Raw genomic sequence first — 19,670 nt, 5'->3', positions numbered from 1 at the left:
TCATCACGTAATACTATGTGGATTTTGTCATTCATTTTCCAATCGTCAACCACTGTTTTGACCATATCACAGATAGCTTCACCAGTATGGCTTCCCGGAAAATGCTTCGCTTCCAGGGCAGCGTGATGATAAATAAAATCCTTTGATATCCAGTGGGCAGTAAAGCTCATGAAACTTTCATTGCTGACAGAACTAGTCCAAATATCCGATGTTAGTGATATGAATTCTGCATCTGATATTAATGTTACAATTTTTTTTTTGCAATCTTCATAAAGAGAAGGAATAACTTTCTGTTTAAAATATTCCCGGCTGGGAATTTTATACTGTGGCTGAGCATTTTTCATTAAATTAATGAAGCCTTCATCTTCGACAAAACTAAATGGTTGATTGTCGCATGCTATCATTTCCGCAATTAAAGTGTGCAGTTCTACTGATCGGTTGTCATTAATGTCCCATTTTTTTTTCTTTTCAAAAAGTGAATCAATGGTTTCTTGCTTCCTTTTTACGCCTTGACTTGTACTGGGTGTAGATGTAGATGGTATATTTGCTTCCACAACTGCATCACAAGTTTGGTTTTTGCTTTTTTCATTATATTCTTCTGGATGCTTTTTAGCCAAATGGTTCATCAGTGAGCTTGTAGTTGCTTTTTTTCCAACTCCTCTTGACAGAATACTTTTGCACAATTTACATCTTGCTTTTGTGCAATCATTTGGTATAGGTTCAAAAATGCTCCAAACAATACTTCTTTTATTGACAGAAAAATCCATTTTGCTTTCTTTGAACTCAGAACAGAATAAAATACTTGCTTAGAGCAACTAATATTACTGACCCTTATCAGTTAGAGCTATTCCACTCTTTTGAAAGGGGTTCTTATCAGTTAGAACTAGTCCACTCTTTTGAAAGGGGTTAGGGTAGTGACAGAACAACTATTGAGCCTATTGAAAGAACAGGTTTGTAAAGTAAAAAAAAATGTAATACCAGATTAAACCAAAACCTGGATCTGCACAGAGCTACTGCCTTCTTGCCATTTACAACCCTTATCAGTTAGAACCAGTCCATTAGTTAGAAGGGGTTAAGGGGGAAAGGATACAGAAAAAGCTTTGGTAGGGAGTCAAAAGAACAGATTTTGAAAGTAAAAGAGGAATGTTGAAAAAGGAAGTTCTTATGAAAGGGAGGTAAAAAAGAAGCTTATTTGAATAGATTCTTTATTTTTTAGATTGCCAGTTTAAAAAGAAAATTAAATAGGTTTACATAAGATGAATAGGATTGCTCTTAGTGCCTGCTATTAGTAATTATTCGGCCGAATATTGTTAAAGATAATACTAATGCTTTCAAAAAATAATTAATTCACTCCAAAACATTTTTTTTCTTGTGTGATATAGTATTTTAAGCTGTTTAATGCACACAAATGTGCTTTCAATACAAACTGTGCTTTGTTTTTAGACAAAAACAAGTTAACTATTCGGCGGCCGAATAGCCGAATATTCGGCCTTGACTATGGCCGAATATTCGGTATTCGGCCAAATTACTATTCGTTGCATCCCTACTATACAGCATTTTAGACATTTACAACCATGTTTATCGGTACATAAGGAGGGGAAAACTATTTACTATTTCTATTCTGTTTGTGTATAGATTAACAATAAAAAAAGCAACTATTAAGGTTCAGCAGAGAACAGTTCTTCAATGTTTCCCTTTATTTTTTAGGCACATTTATACAAAAGGGGGGGGGGGCTGAAACTGTATAGAGCAAGCTTACCACTTGCTAACTTGTAGAATCAGTAATTATATCTCCATTAATCTTAGATAGCAAAGCAGAAATATCTTCAATACAAGTCAGTCCATGTTTCAAGACACTGGTTTCACCCTTCATACAAATCTGCAAAAAGAAATTTATGACTGCATTAAAAACTAACACTCAGTCAGGGACTGCTAAGCATTAGCCACAATGCCGAATCCAATAAAATCGTAAATTCAGTGAATAAAATTTTGATGTGGCAAATTTATTGGCGAACAAAACATTTGTCGAAATTTTCTCAGAAAAAAGAAAATCCCTGATCCTCAAACATTTGTTGAAAATTCCAAAGGGCAAAAAAAAATATCAGTATATAAGTGCAATTTATCTTAAGTGGTCGAATTGACCACTGCATGGAAATGCAACAATCAATTTTAAAATTTCAACTTTTTTTTTTTTTTTTTTGTTTCTTTTGGTAGAAAATAAGTCAAATTTAGGAAAATAACAACATTTTATACACTAGTTGTATAAATAATTTTTTACAACTGATTGCTCCAAGACTAACATAGAAACATGAAATCTCTAGTTCCATGCCCTTGGAAACATACAAATATCCATTGGTTTTTAAAACAAGCATACTTATTTGAAAGGATGGTTCACCTTTTTCTTAAAAATCCCTATAGAGAAACTGGAAACCATTTATTTATTTTCTCCCCCCTCCCCCTAAACTTGATATTAGTCTTCATGTCATGTCTGTCACAAAAACATGGTGTTTTTTTTATTTTGAGCAAAATCTGCTGGATAAAACTTATTAATACTTTATTTTCTCTTTATGTATGTCAAAAGAAACAGCTCATAAAAAATTTGAAAAATTTTTTTTTTTAATTTGAGCGAAATATGTACCATTAAACTTTGTCATGTCTGTCACACCAGTCATGTTCGTCACAATAAGTTTTTCAAGAAACTTTGCCTTAAAGTATTATTATTTAGCCTGGTCTGTATGGCAACAGCACTTTGTACAACTCAACTCAGCATATTTTTATTCAGAACACTATTATACATGTGATAGCTTGCGTTCGACGAACCTCACTGGTCGACTGGTGAGTATCCGGTTGCTAACCACAACGTTCTTGAGAGCTACCGGTTAACTGGTTGCTTCTGATGTGTTCTATGAGCCTCACTGGTTGATCTACCGATCAACCACAACTTAAGCTGGTTGATTGGTTTGTTGAGGGAACCACGTGACATTTTTGACCAATTATAAGTAATTTTAAATTGGTGCAGAAAAACAGCCCGCGTGTTGTTTGTCTGCCCAAGTAACCGGTGATCAATCGAAAGCGTTCGATAAAGCATTGGTTCGTGAACAACCGGTTAGTAACTGCTGACGTCATTGCTGTCACGTGATTAACCAACCGGGCGCTACCGGTCGTGCTCGTTGAACGTAAGCATAGATTGCAGATATTGGTATCAATTTTTTAGTGGCAGATGCATAAGGATTGAGTGATTAGTTCAAGAACTTCAGTAGCAAAGGTAAGCATTTGATATTTTTTCTCAAATTATACAAAATAAAATCTTATTTAATAGCATGTAATGTAATTGTTTATTTTTAAGAAGTTTAAAATAATAAATTTTAATTAGAAAAAAAATATTAATTAGGAAATATGAGTCAAACTTTAATAAATTGAGCATTGATTCTCAAAATTATTTTGTATTTTTTAGATATCAATGGCTAAAACTGCAGCAGCACAACAGAAGGAAAGGCGAATGAAGCTTTAAAAAAATGGAATGTATGACCAATATAAACAAAAAGTAGCAGCTCAGAAGCAAGCCCTACGCAAGAAGATGAAAACGAAAGTGTGTAGGAAAAGATTCTGCATCAAGAAAAAAAATGCATTAATCATGTTAAGTAGAGCTAAATTAAAAGAAGCAGAACATCAGCCAATTAGTCCTACAAAAGCATTTAAAAATTCAAGGGCATTTGGAAAAGCTGTATCACATGCTAAAAGAAATCTTCCTGCCAGTCCGAGGAAGTGTGCAGCAGTCGTCCAAAAACTTGCGGTTCAATATTCACCAAAAGTACCAAACCAAAACGGTCACACAGCAATAATACTATTGATGATGCCACTAAAGAAGCTGTTGCTTTGTTTTATGCTAATGACAGCATATCGAGTCAAGCTCCCGGAGTTTGAGATTTTCTAATTTTGAGGGATGATAGAGGGAAACTAAAAATCCAAAAGAGATACCTCCAGTTTCCCCTTCGAGAAGCCTACAAACTTTTCCTAGAAGAACATCCTGTAGCCAAAATTGGATTCAGCAAGTTTGCAAAGTTAAGACCCAAACATATTTGTTTACGTTCTGAGACGCCAGCGAATATGTGTTTGTGCATTTACGACGAAAATGTACGGTTACTGTTAGAATCGTTTTCTATTTTTTCCTAGATCTACGACAGATTTTGTTCGCATGATTGTTTGCGATGACAATAGTAAGAGTTGTACTCTCCAAACATGTGACAATTGTAAAGATCTAAAACTTTATAATAAGTTTACTGAAAATATTTCAGAAAATAAATTAGAATCTGAAATTTCTTTTCGACAATGGATTAAATCAGAGGAAGGAGGTGTCGTTCAAAGCAAAAGAGATGGAATTTTGAATGATGTGATAAATTCAATGGAGAAACAACTGCAGTAGGTACTTCTTGTGTCACGTGTTTGTGAAACGCACCCAATCGGAAGTTTTTACAAATTCAAAGAAAAATCTATCGACAGGAAAATTTCTGATTCAAACTGACTTTAGTGAGAATTACTCTCTTAGTTATCAGGACAAGATCCAGTTAGCTCATTAGCAGAATACTTCCACAACCCTATACACTACAATGGTTTATTTTCGTGAATTTAATTCTGACGCTGTTTCTTCAGAGCCATATGCTGTAATATCTGATTACAGTACTCACGACAAATATGCTGTTTCAACAATTTGGTTATTGACAAGTTCAAGGAGAATCATTCCCAGTTTGAAGTGCAAGAGATTGAATTCCAATCTGATGGAACATCTCAGCACTTCAAACAAAAGTACACATTATATTCAATAACACAAAGTAAGTTCCCGACAATCTGGAATTTCTCAGTCACATCGCATGGGAAAGGCTGTGTTGATGGTATTGGGAGGGACTATTAAGCTTCAAGTCTGAGATGCTACTCGAGCGAGAAGTATAGATCCAAAAACATCACAGGAGTTTTCTGAAGCTGCACAGAAAATATGCCCCGAGATTAATATAATATACAAACCTCAAGAGGAAATACAAAGCATGAAAGCAGACCTGGAACTGACATGGCAAGAAATCAAAACAATGCCTGGAACAAGAAATTTGCATTGTTTTTGATCTTGTGCTCCTGGCAAAGTTTTCTACAGCCTGACTTCAAAATGTAAAAAGGGTACTCTCTTCAATTTCAACACTGGTGAGAGTACCAAAAACTACATCTATCCAAACAAGATCGATACAAATTTGCAATGTGGCCAATGGGTTAATGTGCAGTACGACAATGATGTTTTTCAAGGAGTAGTAACACAAACTGCTCCAATCAATATAAAGTAAAATGTTTAATACCAACCAAAATAAATGATTTGGTTAAGTTTGAACTGGAAGAGCATGTTGTATGGTATGCAAAGGAACAAATAATAGGAAATGTTATAGCTCCCACACTGGTCAGTTCCAGGTGGTTTTACAGGTTTTAAAAAAAATTTCAATTTTTGTTTTCTGTCATATAATGTAACCTTTTAATGTTTAATCATGATGTAACCACTAATTAGTGGGGAAAAGTTTTAAAAGATGATGTTAAAGAAAAAATACAAAGATTTGTATAAAATTGTACACGCGTCATTGTCTGTCACAAAACCTTGTCATGTCTGTCACGCTGATATATTTATGATAATTTACAACTCATAAATTTTTTAATATTTTTCTTCCTGCTTGAGAGATCCAAATCAGATCTTCATTCCCAAAAAATTCTAGACTTGAAATGCATACCAATTAAGAGCAAATTGTAATAATATATGGTCACTCAAAATCTATGTCGCAATTTTGTCATGTCTGCCACGGCACATTTATCTCATAAAATTGAAAGTATTTTCGCTTAAACTAAAATTTTAGTGTTTTTTATTATTTAGGCATATATCTACATCAACCCATGGCATTTTTTTCCTGATCAATAAATATTTACCATTTTAAAATCAGCAAAAAAGTTGTCTTATGTCATGTCTGTCACACATGGAATTCAGCAAGTGTATGCTGCATCTTGCAAGTGCTTGCATTAAATGTTCTATAAAATTATACTTGGTTCTCTGAGTAAATGTCCCTACTGAAAAAAAATACATTTAAATCGGTTAAAGTTAGTCTTTGGCTAATTTACTGGCTAACAATTCGAAACTCGTAGCACAAACAATGCTCAGTTTTGTTTTTTGTATTATAACCATAAGTAATCACACACACACCTAGTTCACTATTAGCATACTAGACTACATAGTAGATAAAATTTTATGCTTCAAAAAAATGAGATGGGAGTGTTCTTGAAAGATGCTATGTATTTGGAAAATCCACTGATGGTATTCCTGGAACAGGGGGGCGACAGGAACGGCAAAAAAAGTTCCCCGACTTTTCCCTGATTAAGTTCACTGACTTTCCCTGATTTAGCTTACCATGGATAATGGTTTTCTTCCTTTACCCTACCTGAAAACCATTGCATATTAAATAAAATGCAGTGTTTAAAACATTTTAAGCTGTTAATTAAAAAAACCATGTTTTGAAAATAAGCTTTTTTTTAGTAAAAATAGTATATTAAATTATCTACCCAGAAATAGTATAGGAAATCTAAAACAAATGCTTTACTTTCAGTATCCTGTTAACATAAGAATTCTAAGAAATTGTTAAAACCACTTGTAAAGAAATATCTAATCATCATAAAACTAAAAAAGTTTATTTGGAAATAATTTTGGACTGAATTTTCAAGCAGCATAATTGTTGCTGTGAGAATAACAAGTAATTGTGGAAGTATAGAAGTAATGCAGTTTTGCTTACATAAATAATGGGCATATTTATGTAAAAACAAATTGGAACCTTTAAACAAAAGGTCATATTGTGCTATTCCCTAATCCAGAACTTAGGTTTTAACAAAGGAATACAGCATTTTAACTATTAAAAAATAGTAAAAATATTTACTTATGTACACAACTCAATTTCAAAAGATTTCATTATTAGTCGAAAAAAAATATTTTTTAACAAACATTGAAATGTAAAAAAACAATAATTAATTTCAAACTTTATAGTATATAACTTGGTTTTAAAATAAAAGAACTTTAAAGTCTGAAAATAAAATTATATAAAAAATAAAAAAAAAACTTTGTATAATCTAAAGCGACAGCGAATAATAAGATGACAAAAAACAAAGTTGATTTTCATTTAACATTCAATTTTAGCAATTAAATCGAAAACGCCAAGTAAAATACCTTTTAAGCTCTTAGCAGTATCAATTGTAAAAAAAAAAAAAAAATCTTGAAATCGTGATTACAGTACGCTAGCTACTTCAAGACAATGAGTAAAGGCAATGGAGCAAAGTCTTTAATGGCAACTTCCTCTTTGCCTGTTGGGTTGTTTATTTTACATAGCATGAAATGCCTAGCAGAAAAATTCAAACTACGTAAAATAAAAAACTTTACAGACAAAGAAGCTTCAGAAATTCATCCTGTGGTTAATAACTTAAGATTCAATACTTTGACCTTAAGGGGGAAAAATTGCGCAAACATGTGTCAGTGCATAATCACACCTCACTAATATTACTTTTTTTTAACAAATAATTGGTGGAAAATGAATAGGGAAAAAGGGTGCTTAACTTTGCAAAGCAAAAAAAAAAAAAAAAAAAATTCTTCATTTGATCAATTTTCCCTGAATTTTTATTATTTTTTCGAAATTCCCTGATTTTTCCCTGATCAATAAAGTTCCCTGACTTTTCCCTGATTTGTTGCCACCCTATGTAGAATATCTATTACAAACCCTAACATTACAAGACAAACCTGCCCATTACTATTTGAGTACTTATAACGAGTCATATATGCTACATATAGAAAAATAATGTAACTTCTCATGCAGCGTAAGTTAACAAAAATGACATAAGTTTACACCTTTATGTCTCGGATATTTTTTTGAGAGCAAATGAAAAATCCTTGGTTGCCCAGTGAGTCTTATAACAGCCAAGAAAAAGCTTTCTTGGCTGTTGTACTCAGATGTTGCAAAATAAGCTCGATGTAAAGTTTGTGTCTTTTTTGTGATATATGAGAAGTCTGCAAAGGGAATTATCAGTGTCTTTTGAATCTCGTAACATGCCCATTTACATACAGGAAGATGCATTGGATATTTTTTCACATCATGAAAAAACAAATTATCACAGACAGGCAGCAATTTCTGCTGACAACTTTCTAAAAAATTTTGAAAGAGTAGGAGAAGACATTTAGTACAGAAAAATAGATGAATGCTAGCAAGCGTGATTCTATCATTTTTTGAGGTAGGCAGAAAATTGCACTCAGAGGTTCTGATGACTGCAGCCCTATTTCATTGAAAAATCCAAAACACAATGATGGAAATTTTAGATCACTAATTCGGTATTGAGCCAAGTTTGGAGATATAGTTTGCAGGAGCACATCTCTTCATCTGGTGGGAACGAATTATATAAAAGTTCAGTCGTCGAGAACGAACTAATCAAATTATAGGAGATAATGTAAAATCTTGAAATCGCATTAAAAGCAAATTTCTTTACTAAATTAAGCAGGTAGAACTACAGATACTAGAACTGACGAATTTTCTATGCGTCCGATATATTGATGGCAAATTTAAAATGAGAGAAGATTTCATTTAATTTGTACCAATACATAAAGGAACTGCAGCTGCACTAGCTAATTAAATTAAAGCTAGGATTTCCAACATGGAACTGAATGCAAATAAAGGAGTGAAGGTTACAACGGGGCAATTAAAGGGAGTGCAAGCATGTACTAGGGCTGAGTATCCCAAAGCGTCATAAACTCATTGGAAGTGGAAAAGCTCCTTCTCAGACAGATATGTCAGAGTTAAAGATAAAAAGTACTGCTCACAACATGTTAACAGCTTGTGCAAAACATGACATGCTGCCTTTTTTCTCTAAAGAACTTCCATGGGTACATTTATTCTATCCTTCAAATTGCACTATCAGCACAGATAGCTGTGGCTAACTCCCCTGGATAAGGGATGGAATTCTCAAAACAAGCTTTCCAGAAAAGGATTGAGTAACCTCATTGTAAAATTACGAGAAGAGGTCAATATGAAAGAATGTTGACAGTAAAAATTAAGTCTCCAATAGCAATTGGATGTCGACTTATAGAGGTTTCTGCAAATCTGTTACAAGTTTGAGAGGATTTCGCCCATTGAAATTCGCATTTGGCCAACCATAAGAAAAATATAAATCTAGTTACTGAAGTTTCACTGCAGTATAATTCAAATATGTTTCATAATCAAAAAAGAAACGCATTATCGTGCACTTTTGCTAGTTTCATGGTTTGGATAACTGCTGCACTTAAAAGAACAATCTAGTACTGATTTATTATGAATACTATCATTTAAAAGCTTTGAGTTAAGATTGAAAAATGAAAAACAAAATTTAATTTGATGAAAATGCAAAAAAGAGTACATAATTTTTAACTCAAAAACTTTTGTTTAGTGATCTGGGAGCTAGCAAAAAGATACACAGTAACAAACCAGTACAAAAATGAACAATTCTTGGTTTTCCAATCCCCATGAGATTGATAACTCGCTAAACTGATTTTTTCATGAACATTAATTTAAACATTGCTTTGTTGTTACATTTATAGATTCTTGGCCAAAAAAACTTACCTTTACATCCAAATTTTTGTCTATAATCATCTTCAGCTGGAGTTCACCTTCAGCATTCCATAAAGCACACATAACAAACAGTTCATGGCAAGTAATACCCCACAAAATGTTAGGCCTTACTATACAATCAATATTTTCTGTCAATTCAGCATATGTAAATGTTTTTGGAGTCTCATGAACATAAGGTTCAAAATTTTCAACAGAATCGAAAGAGTTCGTTTTTTGATTGCTGTTTAGATTTCTATCAATGCTTAAAGTTTCCAGAGGCTCCTCAACATTAACTGCAACATTTTTCATAGAATTAAAAGAATTTTTTATCCTTTGGTTTCTTTTCAGATCATGATCAATGCTACACTTTTGTTTCATTTTTCTCCTCTTTTCTGCAATTTTTGACAAATAATTCGGAAGGCATGGATAAATCAAAGGCACTGCATCTTGTACTAAAGTATACCGTCCTCTTTCTAATCTAAATAATGTGCCATCAGTAATTTCAGTCTCAAAATATTTAATTACATCTTCTTCAAGAAAATGCAGTTCACACACACGATCATTCATCGTTAAATCTCTATCTGCCCTGGGGATATACTTCCTCCATTGTTTGAGTTGTTCCACACTCTGTAAAACAATGCATAACATAAAGAATAAGTCACTTATAACTATCATGTTAAAAAATATTAAAGTAAGAAAATCACCAATGAAAATTACATGTTGAGCAAAATTACATATGAGGCAGTGAGAAGCAAAGGAATGTGAGTGGACTATCCCATTTATAGTTCAGATCCTAGGAAAGCTCAAAGAATTAAGTTCAATCATTATATTTTAGGTTGATTAGAATGGATGAGTCATATTCAGCAAAAAAAAAAGGACTGTGCAGAGGAAGCATCAGAAAGAAGAAAATCAAAATTATTAGACTGAAGAGAACAACAGACTTCACGATTTAAGACTTCAGAACATGGGTGCAAGTTTGGTAAAGAGTTCAAGACCGAAAATATTTTCAGCCCCCCCCCCCACCACCACAACCATGCATGCGTGCTTAAGGAAAAAATTACATGTATAAATGTTGTACATTTTAACTATGCCAGTTTCAAAATCTATGTTTGATTTGAATTTTAAGCTTTTGATTTTTCTAACAACATAAACCTAGCTTAAATTATAATATTTAAGCGATTTGATATCGTTATTCCAAATACCTAAAAACTGCCTATTACGGGGGGTCTGAGGGCTCCCCCTTCATGAATGTTTTTTTTTTAATAAGTTTACAAATAATAATACCGTAACAATATTTAACACAAATTTTGATCTTTATTATCTACATAAACAGCACAGAAAATACCAAAATGAGTTAAGTATTAAAAATGCATTCATTATCGAAGTACAATCTTCAACAGTTTTAGGATTACAATATTAAACTTATATTAAAACGACATCCTTGAAACAGAAATTTAATTTAATATTGTATTATTCTTAAACAAATCAATATGTATATTTTATTTATACTATTCTATGATTTACCTAATTCGATTCACCTAAGTTTCACAGAAATCGCTCCAGGTTATCAAAGATCAGGGGTAAAAATACTAATATGGCTAATGAATTGCAAAATAATCATTTTTGTGCATAGTAGCATGCATTGAATTTATCTTTCAAGGGGGGGGGATAATCATGGGGCTCATTATATGTACATAAACTACCATACTAGGATTGCTAATGTGTGGTAAAATAAAAGGCTGTGCACCTTTAGACCCAAAACCACACGGAAATTTAATGCGGCGGAATTCATAGTTTTGGAAGGGTAAAAGTTTAAAGTTTGAAAAAATGTAAAGAAATGTTAATTTAAACTTTTAAAATGCATAAAATGTCTCCATTTTTTATGTAAACAAATTTCTCAATTGGTTAAAATTTTACATTACTTTAACGCTTGAAGCAATAGTACACCTGATGGAGCATCTTCACTGACAAGCAATAATTTTAAACCAGTTAGCGGGTACGAGGCAACTTTTGACATGAAAGAGATTGCTACTGAAATGGGCATGATGAAATATTACGCCACATTATAAAGTTCTTTCGTTTTAGTCTTCATCGTGAAATTAGTTGAGCAAAGCTCCATTTCCAATTACAAGACTTTTAGTTCGATAACTTTTATTGTAAACAATCAAAAAATATTAGTGTTTGTAACTACCACTAAGTAATTCAACCGTCATTGAAAAAATGCTGTAAGATAAAAATGGATATGTATCAGTGTTATAGAAGCAACTCTGTTCACAGTGGAGGGATAAGGTGAAACAATTTGTATAACCACTACTCGCAATACATTATTCTTTAAACTTCAAGAAATTAAAATCTCCAGTGAGACTTCTCACTGGAAGTTCTGTATCACGATCAATAAGTCAGAAGGGCAGGCGATTAAGTACTTTAAATGCATGTGAAATTTACCTATTTTTCCCATATAGACAGCTTTATGCTGCATGCTTAAGATTGGGTTCACTCAAAAATGTATTTCATTTTGCTGCTGGAAGGGGGACTAAGAATTGTATTTAGGAGCAAGATTTGAGTTAAATTTACGAGTTAGAAAACTTTGAATAATTTAACTTTTTAGTATTTGGATTACGTTTCTAAACGTGGAAATATATTTCCTTCGTTTTTAAGCTGTGGATATGGAGAGCAGAATGTGCAACAAGCTTTTGTAAAACATAAACAAAAGAATTGTCTATTATACAGTTGTAAGTAGAAACAAGACGGTTTTTTTCTTTCTTTTAATTTCAAGACGTGCAAATAATTTTAAAAAAATGACGCGGATAGTCACCAAAATGTGCACGCCTATTTTTTTCTCTATAAGGCAGTTCAATTGACGGGTTTTATATAGTTCGTTCCATAAGTTTGCGTCCACGTACTCCATTTTTAATGCTTTATGTGTAACTTAAAATAATATCTGTAACTATATATATGGTAACTATTATTCAGTTTAACCATTTCTACCCTTCATGATGATTGTGCCTCTGTAAATTAAAATTTCGATATTCTTAAAGGAATACTTTAGAGCAGCAAACTTAAATAAGTGCTCTTACCTGCATCAGTTTGAGTTATGTACAACATTCACGGCAAGTGTGAGGTTTTAAAAATGTGAAATAAAATTATAATCTAGACAAATTTTGAATTGTTGCAAGACACCAATATTACTGTCTAACTGTCATTTTTACCTACGAAAATAGAAATTTGACATAAATATAAGAAAATAAAATTTAGTTGATGTACGTCTTTTTATGCAACTTACACTTATCTAATTTTACTCCATGGTATGCTACTAAATCGCGAAGGAAAGGGCAAACAGACACATTTTGTGAAGTTATTTCTACTAAGTGAACGTTTTCTACGGAATTTGTTTACATACCTGAACACTTACAAAAACTTATAAAATGAGTCTACCTACACATGAAAACTTGAAAGTAAAAACACCGCCAGAAAATCCGTAATGTTAACGGCTATTAATAACAATGACCGAATTCCTTATTTTCTGTACAGTGGATTATCTGTTTAGTTTTTGGGCAATTGACGATGATTTTCATATCTGAAAATATTGTAACGGTGCCATATTTTGCATATATTTGTAACTGATAAAAGCCACTGAATTTTACTAACGACTCTTCCTAGGGAGACATTCAAAGATTTTTTTTCAGAATCAAATGTATGTGAAGTGTACTATAGCATCATGCTAAATGTCTTGAGGTATACAAACCGTTCAAAGGCAGCACAACGGTTTTCGTATTCGAAGCACCACGTAAAAGGTTGTCCCACAAGATATGCAAGACAAATGTACCGCCCGTCTGATTCAACCGCAGACAACGTGCCAGAGGACACGACAGAACCAAAGAATATCGTTGACAGAACCCCGATAACATACCTCATGATTTTCCTTTTTTACTTGATGCTATTTTTTCTGCAAATGCTCAACTTTCTGTGCTATTTACAGTCTTCTGAAAATTTGAGCCTAGAGTGGTGTGAATGCAGTTTTTTTACTGTCATTTAGGTAGAATTCATCCATTTAATTATCTAAAAGATACGTTGCATTGAGAAGCACCCGGGCAACACCGGGTAGTAAGCTAGTTATTCATAAATGCAACTGAGAATAATGCTTATTCACAAATTTAGAGTCGGATGTCCTGACAGAGAGCCTTAAGGAAATCGTTGAAAAGTTTTTATGAGCAAGACGATATAAGCAGAATTGCTCCTGGAAAGAAAGATGTCATACTGATTCATAATAATGGTGAAAAACTGACAAAACAAAAGCGACATGTATTTACTTCATTAAAAGAAGCTCATGCTATCTTCTTAAAAAATAATCTGTCAGTTTCAATAGGAAAGAGTAAATTTGCGGAATTTCGAACCAAACATGTTTTACTCAACAGTTAAGCTGCCATATAACGTTTGTATGTGTAAGAATCATGAAAATTATATTAATTCCATAAACTCCTTAAGTAACTTCATAGAGCAACTCCCTACACATGATTTTCCAAACAAACTGATCTCTGAAACTGCAACAGAAGATTGCTGGCTCAAAAAATGTAATCAGTGCAATTTTGAAAAAGCTTTCCTCAAAGTTTTGTTGACATGACCTCAAGAAACATGAGGAGGATGCTGTTTCTTGGTATAAATGGAAGACTGATGGAAAAGAAAGAACATACAAAGTTCTTCAAGAGGGAACTACAAAAGATTTGCATGATTATGTATACTCCCAACTTTTGAACTTTATGGAACATTGCTACATAAAAAGAAACCAAGCTGAAAATTACAGTGCTGCAAGAGAGGGCCTTGTCTGAAGAATTTGACACGAAACAGGCACTCATACAAATTGATTTTTCCGAAACCACAAGCGAATGTTTCGGGACAAAATTCAAACTGCGCACTGGGACCTGTCACAAATTAGCCTTTTTACATCAGCTCTTTATTATGATGGCAAATACATCCACTAATCCTAGTGTCAGATGACTTGACACATAGTAAAGAAACTGATTGCGTATGTGTTAAAAATGTCCAAGCCATGAAGTTGTAGATGTGTGGTCTGATGGGCCTGCATCTCAATTCAAAAACCAGTATGTGATGTCCTCTTTAAAAAATTTGCAAGGAAAGCATAATGTTATTATTGCATGGTACTTTTTCGCCGCATCACATGGCAAGGGCCCAGTAGACGGAATAGGAGCTGCTGCAAAACGAGGTGTTTGGCTTAGCACTAAAAATCAACGTTATATAGTATGCAATGCTTTGGAGTTTATCAAAGCAAGTCTGTCAACAAAAATTGGCATAAACCTGGAGCCCAAACAAATTATTGAAAGGAATAACTTTTTAGACATAAAATCAATTTTTGCTCATAGTTTTCCGATAAAGGGGATAAAAAAAATGCACTACTTTTCAGTAATGAATGGAAAACCTGAGGGCCGAATAGTGACTCCTCATTAGGATCTAAAGACAAAAGAGGATGATGATTACAAGATCAGTGAATGGGTATTGGCTGAATATGAAAACAAATTTTTCCCAGGTGAAATAACCAGCAAAGTCAAGGACTCATACTCTGTAAATGTGATGATTCCAGCAAGGAGCAACTGGAAATGGCCAAAAGTCCCCGATCAAACTCCGTACAAAAGGGAGAAAATATTAAAATAAACTAAGTTATCCCACTGTTGTTAATTCAAGAAATCATTTTTGTTTTCAAGAAATTAAATAAATATGCTAGTAAAAGCATATTATTTTTACTTATATACTTTAAAACTACTAATCAAATTTTAGAATTTATGGGTAACAAGAGTAACCAATAATTTGTAACAAGAGTAACTGAGAATTTTTCTACTATTAAATGTTAATTGAAAATTTAAATGTTGGAAATTATTGTCATTTAATAAATAAATCCTTCTTCTCTTAAAAAAGCATAAAATTTCATAACTTTGTTATATAGTTTAGATTTTAAAAAATATTTTCGTATGACATTACAAACTCATGTCCTTTTCAGGTAACAAGAGTAACCATGCTTCAGATGAATTATTCAAAAAAATTAAAACATTTAATCATGTTTTTCTTGTATAGAAAGGAAAAGCAGGCCTTTTTCTTTTTATTTGGCAAAAAAGTTGAAGATTTTACATAAAGGATCTTAAAAATTTAAATGTAAAACTAAAAAAAAAAACATTATAAATGTAACAAGAGTAACCGCGGAATGGCCCCATTTTATTTTTTCTGATTCATATAAATAGTCAACAACACAAATTTCCTTTGATTTATTTTGCTTCTTTTCCTTCTGTTTGTCACTTGCTCCTACGAATAGGCTCTTTAAAAGTCTAAATTGTTTCTGAAACTCGAAACCAATTGAAATAGACTAATATTTTTTACAAGGTTTAAAAAAAAAGTGAATAAACCAATAATTAAAGAAAATGAATCAGTCTCTGACAAAGTTTTGGCTATTGAAGAATCCAGGTTTACAAACTGTTCTTTGTTTTTCTTATTTACTAGCAAGCATTCCTTTTTGACCAATCCAGGAACCCCGTAAAATTTAAAATGACTGCTGATCCTTCTATTCTGGTTTTGAATTTATGATTTCTCATATGTGTGTATCGGTTATGAAACAATTTCAATGTTGTAAATATTCAGTAGGACTCAATAACATTATAAGCTACTGGGCTTATAGTTTTTTTCTTTATTTTTTTCGGTTTTTACGCAGTCGGGTTTTTGTTCATTAAATAATTATTTTTTATTTAATTTTTAAAAAGCTGTTGCTTTTTTGACATTTAACTACAGGGTGTAAAATGTCAAAAAAGCGTCAAATAAAAAGGGCTGGTAAAACATTAATATGTCGCATTTAAAGTGGTCATGAGCTAAACAAGGTAACCTCCTTTACCACCCTCCCTCCAAGGTTGAGACTTTGGATAATTGTTGAATAAATATTTGTGGGGGAAAATGTTATTTTCAAAAACTTAAAAAGAACTTTCTTTCTTTACAGTAAAAAATGAAGAGATATCAAAGCGTGGCAGAAAAACGAAAAAAATGAAGAAGAACATAGAAATTGTCGAGAGTCAAAGAAATGCTTTGCATAAGTTTTTAACAGTACATTCCGAAACAAAGTTGCCATCAACAACAAATTCAGGGACAGAATTGTCGTCAAGAGAAAATTTAGAGTTAGAGTTGCCTTCAGCAGTAAAGTCAGCGACTCATTTGCTATCGACAGTTGATTCAGAGACAGAGCTACTATCAACAGTAAATGTAGAGCCAGTACATAACATAACATAACACTCCAGGGTCCCCCGTACCTACCACTATGTGTGGTTTAAACGGTTGGATGGGGCCCTGGAGACAGCTGTGTTAATCGGTGAGTTGATACATTGTATATGTCGTACATAATGCATGCAATACATGAAATCATATTCCGACAGACAGGAATTTTGCTTACACAATTTTAAACTCACATAAAGATTAATAATAATAATAATAATAATAATAATGATAATAAAACATACACACACATATACAAACATACATATAGATATAGATATATATATATACACACATTACACAGGGTACACAGCTATACACCATTGAATAGTGGTAGCAAATCAACAAAGTGACACAAACAGACAATACACTCAGCTACATTCACCAAAAACAAAGCCAACAATCATTAGATTGTACAATGTAATAGGAGACATGCAGAAGGACAGAATGTCTAAAGAGGCAACCATTAGATACTAAAGCTGTGGGTAAATAAAAATGCATGGGTAAAAGAAATTAGATTGAGCTCTGGTACAGGTAACCCTCGGTTGATAAAGAATGGAAGATTGCGTTAAGACGCGCGGTGCTATGCCGCAGTTTAAGTGCCTGCTTCAGGCGTTGTTGATGGGATGTGCCCGGAGGACAGCGGAGATGGTGGGCTTCTGTCAGTGGGCAGTCAAAGATGTAATGGAGGCTGTCCCCTATTTCTCCGCAAGAGCAGAGAGGAGAGTCGATAATGTTAAATCTATTCAAATATGAAGGAAATGGGCCGTGACCTGTTGAGAAAATGGTGTGGCAACGGTGTGAGACGCGCGGGTAGAGCTTGATTGTTGGTAGCATATCGTGCAATCCTCTGCTCGTCTCCGCGTTGTCCCATCGGTATTGCCAATCCATACAAAGCTGAGTCGTTAATAGCCTCTTGAGGTGTGACGCGGGGTATGGGACACTCGCGTCTTCCTGAAGTCCGGTAGTGTCTGCCGCTAATTTGGCAAGACGATCAGCTTCGTCATTCCCTCTGTTGTTTGAATGGCCTTTAACCCAAAAGATGTTAAAATTTTTAGTAGAGCTGAGTACCTGTTTTTGAATTGTTTGGACTAATTGATTTTTGCTAAAAGAATTTTTGAGGGCCAATAGAGATGATAGGCTGTCAGAGAAAATTTGGAACGGGTATTGAGGAAGGCTTTGCGTATAAGCAATTGCATTTTTGATGGCCAAGAGTTCTGCTTGGAAGACAGAGTTTCCCTCCCGAAGTCTCACCGAAGAGGAACTTGTAATTGTGCTACCCGAAAAGGAAACAAACGCGGAGCCCACACCAGTCATGGTTTTTGAACCATCTGTGTAGATTCTGCGGGGTAAAAGTTGGTTTGGATGGATCTCTTCAGTATGGATGAAGCTAGTGTCTACGAGTTGTTCGTAGGAGCATTTGAACCATTTTGGAGCGTCAGTTTCAAAGAGCGTACTTTGGAATTCGATTCCGTCAAGATGAATTGGTTTTTGTTTGATTAGAATGTTGAAGGACCACATATGTTGCCTTATTAGTAGTTCCAAAGGGGGGATCCCAGATAGTATGTAAAGGGCTTGATGTGAGGTTGTGGAATATGCACCTGTAAGAACAAGAAGGAAACGGCGTTGGATAGAATGGATTTTATTTACAAGACGTACTCCTAGATAATTACCCCAAAGGCCAGCTGCATGCATGAGGGAGGATTCGACCACCGCCTTGTAAAGTAGACGTCTTTGATGAAAACTGATGCCCCAATTACCCCCCGCTAATCTTTGAAATTTGCTAAGGAGTGTTACTGATTTAGTTTTTAGGTAGTCGAGGTGAGCCGTCCATTTTAGGCGATTGTCGAGTACCACCCCCAAATATTTTAAGTTATTTTTTCTGATGATGTGGAAGTCTCCCATTAGAAGAGTGGGGGCTCTTTTGAGATTCCTTGGGACTTTAAGGTGCATATATGCTGATTTGGAATTGGAAGCAGTCAGGCCATGCTCGAGCAGCCAGGTGTTGACTAGTGAAAGAGTGTCGCGCGCAAAGGTTTGCAGATCATGCGTGCGCCTTGTTGAAACGAGAATTGCAATGTCGTCCGCAAAGGCCTGCACGTGGGTGTGATCTGGCCATGGAATTCGAAGTAGTGAAGCCACGACGAGATTCCACAGTTCCGGTCCGCTACAGGAACCTTGCGGACAACCTTTTTTCTGTTGGATAGAGCATGAGCCTGTGCTTGTTTGAATGAAAATTTTTCTGTGAGAGAGGAAACTGCGATATATATTTAAAATGCCCTCATCGCAGTGGGAATCGGTGAGGTAATACATGATCTTATCCCATGGAAGATTGTCAAAAGCTGAAACAATGTCTAGGGAGATGAGCACCATTTGATGCCCTCTTGCAATTCCTTCCTCTATTTTTGCAAATAGTGCGGCCAAGGCATGATTAACGGAACGCCGCGGGACGAAGGCAAATTGGTTTGGGTGGTGGAGGTTGTTAAGGGAAAGGTGGCTTTGGAGACGGAAAAGTAAGATTCTTTCAAAGATTTTTGAAAGCACTGGCAGAAGAATTATTGGCCTAAAGGAGGTAAAGAGGGAAGGATCCTTACCTGCTTTCAGGAAAAGTATCAATACTCCCTCTTTGAGAGGTTTTGGAAAAGTTCCTAGTGCTTGGCAGGCGTTAAAGTAGTCTTTAAGGAAATTGGGGAAGGTGCGATGAATAGCAGTCCATATAATGTAGTCCAGGCCATCTTTACCTGGTGCTTTCTTGCGAGGGAGGAGCTGAACTGCATG

At 34.2% G+C, this 19,670-nt stretch overlaps 1 protein-coding gene across 1 annotated transcript in view; it reads right to left on the bottom strand.

Annotated features, from left to right (window-relative positions):
- Positions 1 to 1,677: 1,677 nt before the first annotated feature.
- The window catches only part of LOC129229468 (uncharacterized), a 55,513-nt gene continuing 37,520 nt past the window's right edge, over positions 1,678 to 19,670 (bottom strand). Inside the window, exons 3-4 of the mRNA XM_054863781.1 lie at positions 9,645 to 10,259; positions 1,678 to 1,879 (exon numbers count right to left, since the gene is read on the bottom strand). Coding sequence (XP_054719756.1) covers positions 1,766 to 1,879; positions 9,645 to 10,259 — 729 coding nt within the window. The 3' untranslated portion in view covers positions 1,678 to 1,765. The remainder of the gene's footprint in view (positions 1,880 to 9,644; positions 10,260 to 19,670) is intronic.

The sequence above is a fragment of the Uloborus diversus genome, chromosome 9 (assembly GCF_026930045.1).
Source record: "Uloborus diversus isolate 005 chromosome 9, Udiv.v.3.1, whole genome shotgun sequence".
NCBI classification, from domain to species: domain Eukaryota; kingdom Metazoa; phylum Arthropoda; class Arachnida; order Araneae; family Uloboridae; genus Uloborus; species Uloborus diversus.
This window is presented reverse-complemented; position numbering and strand designations above follow the sequence as displayed.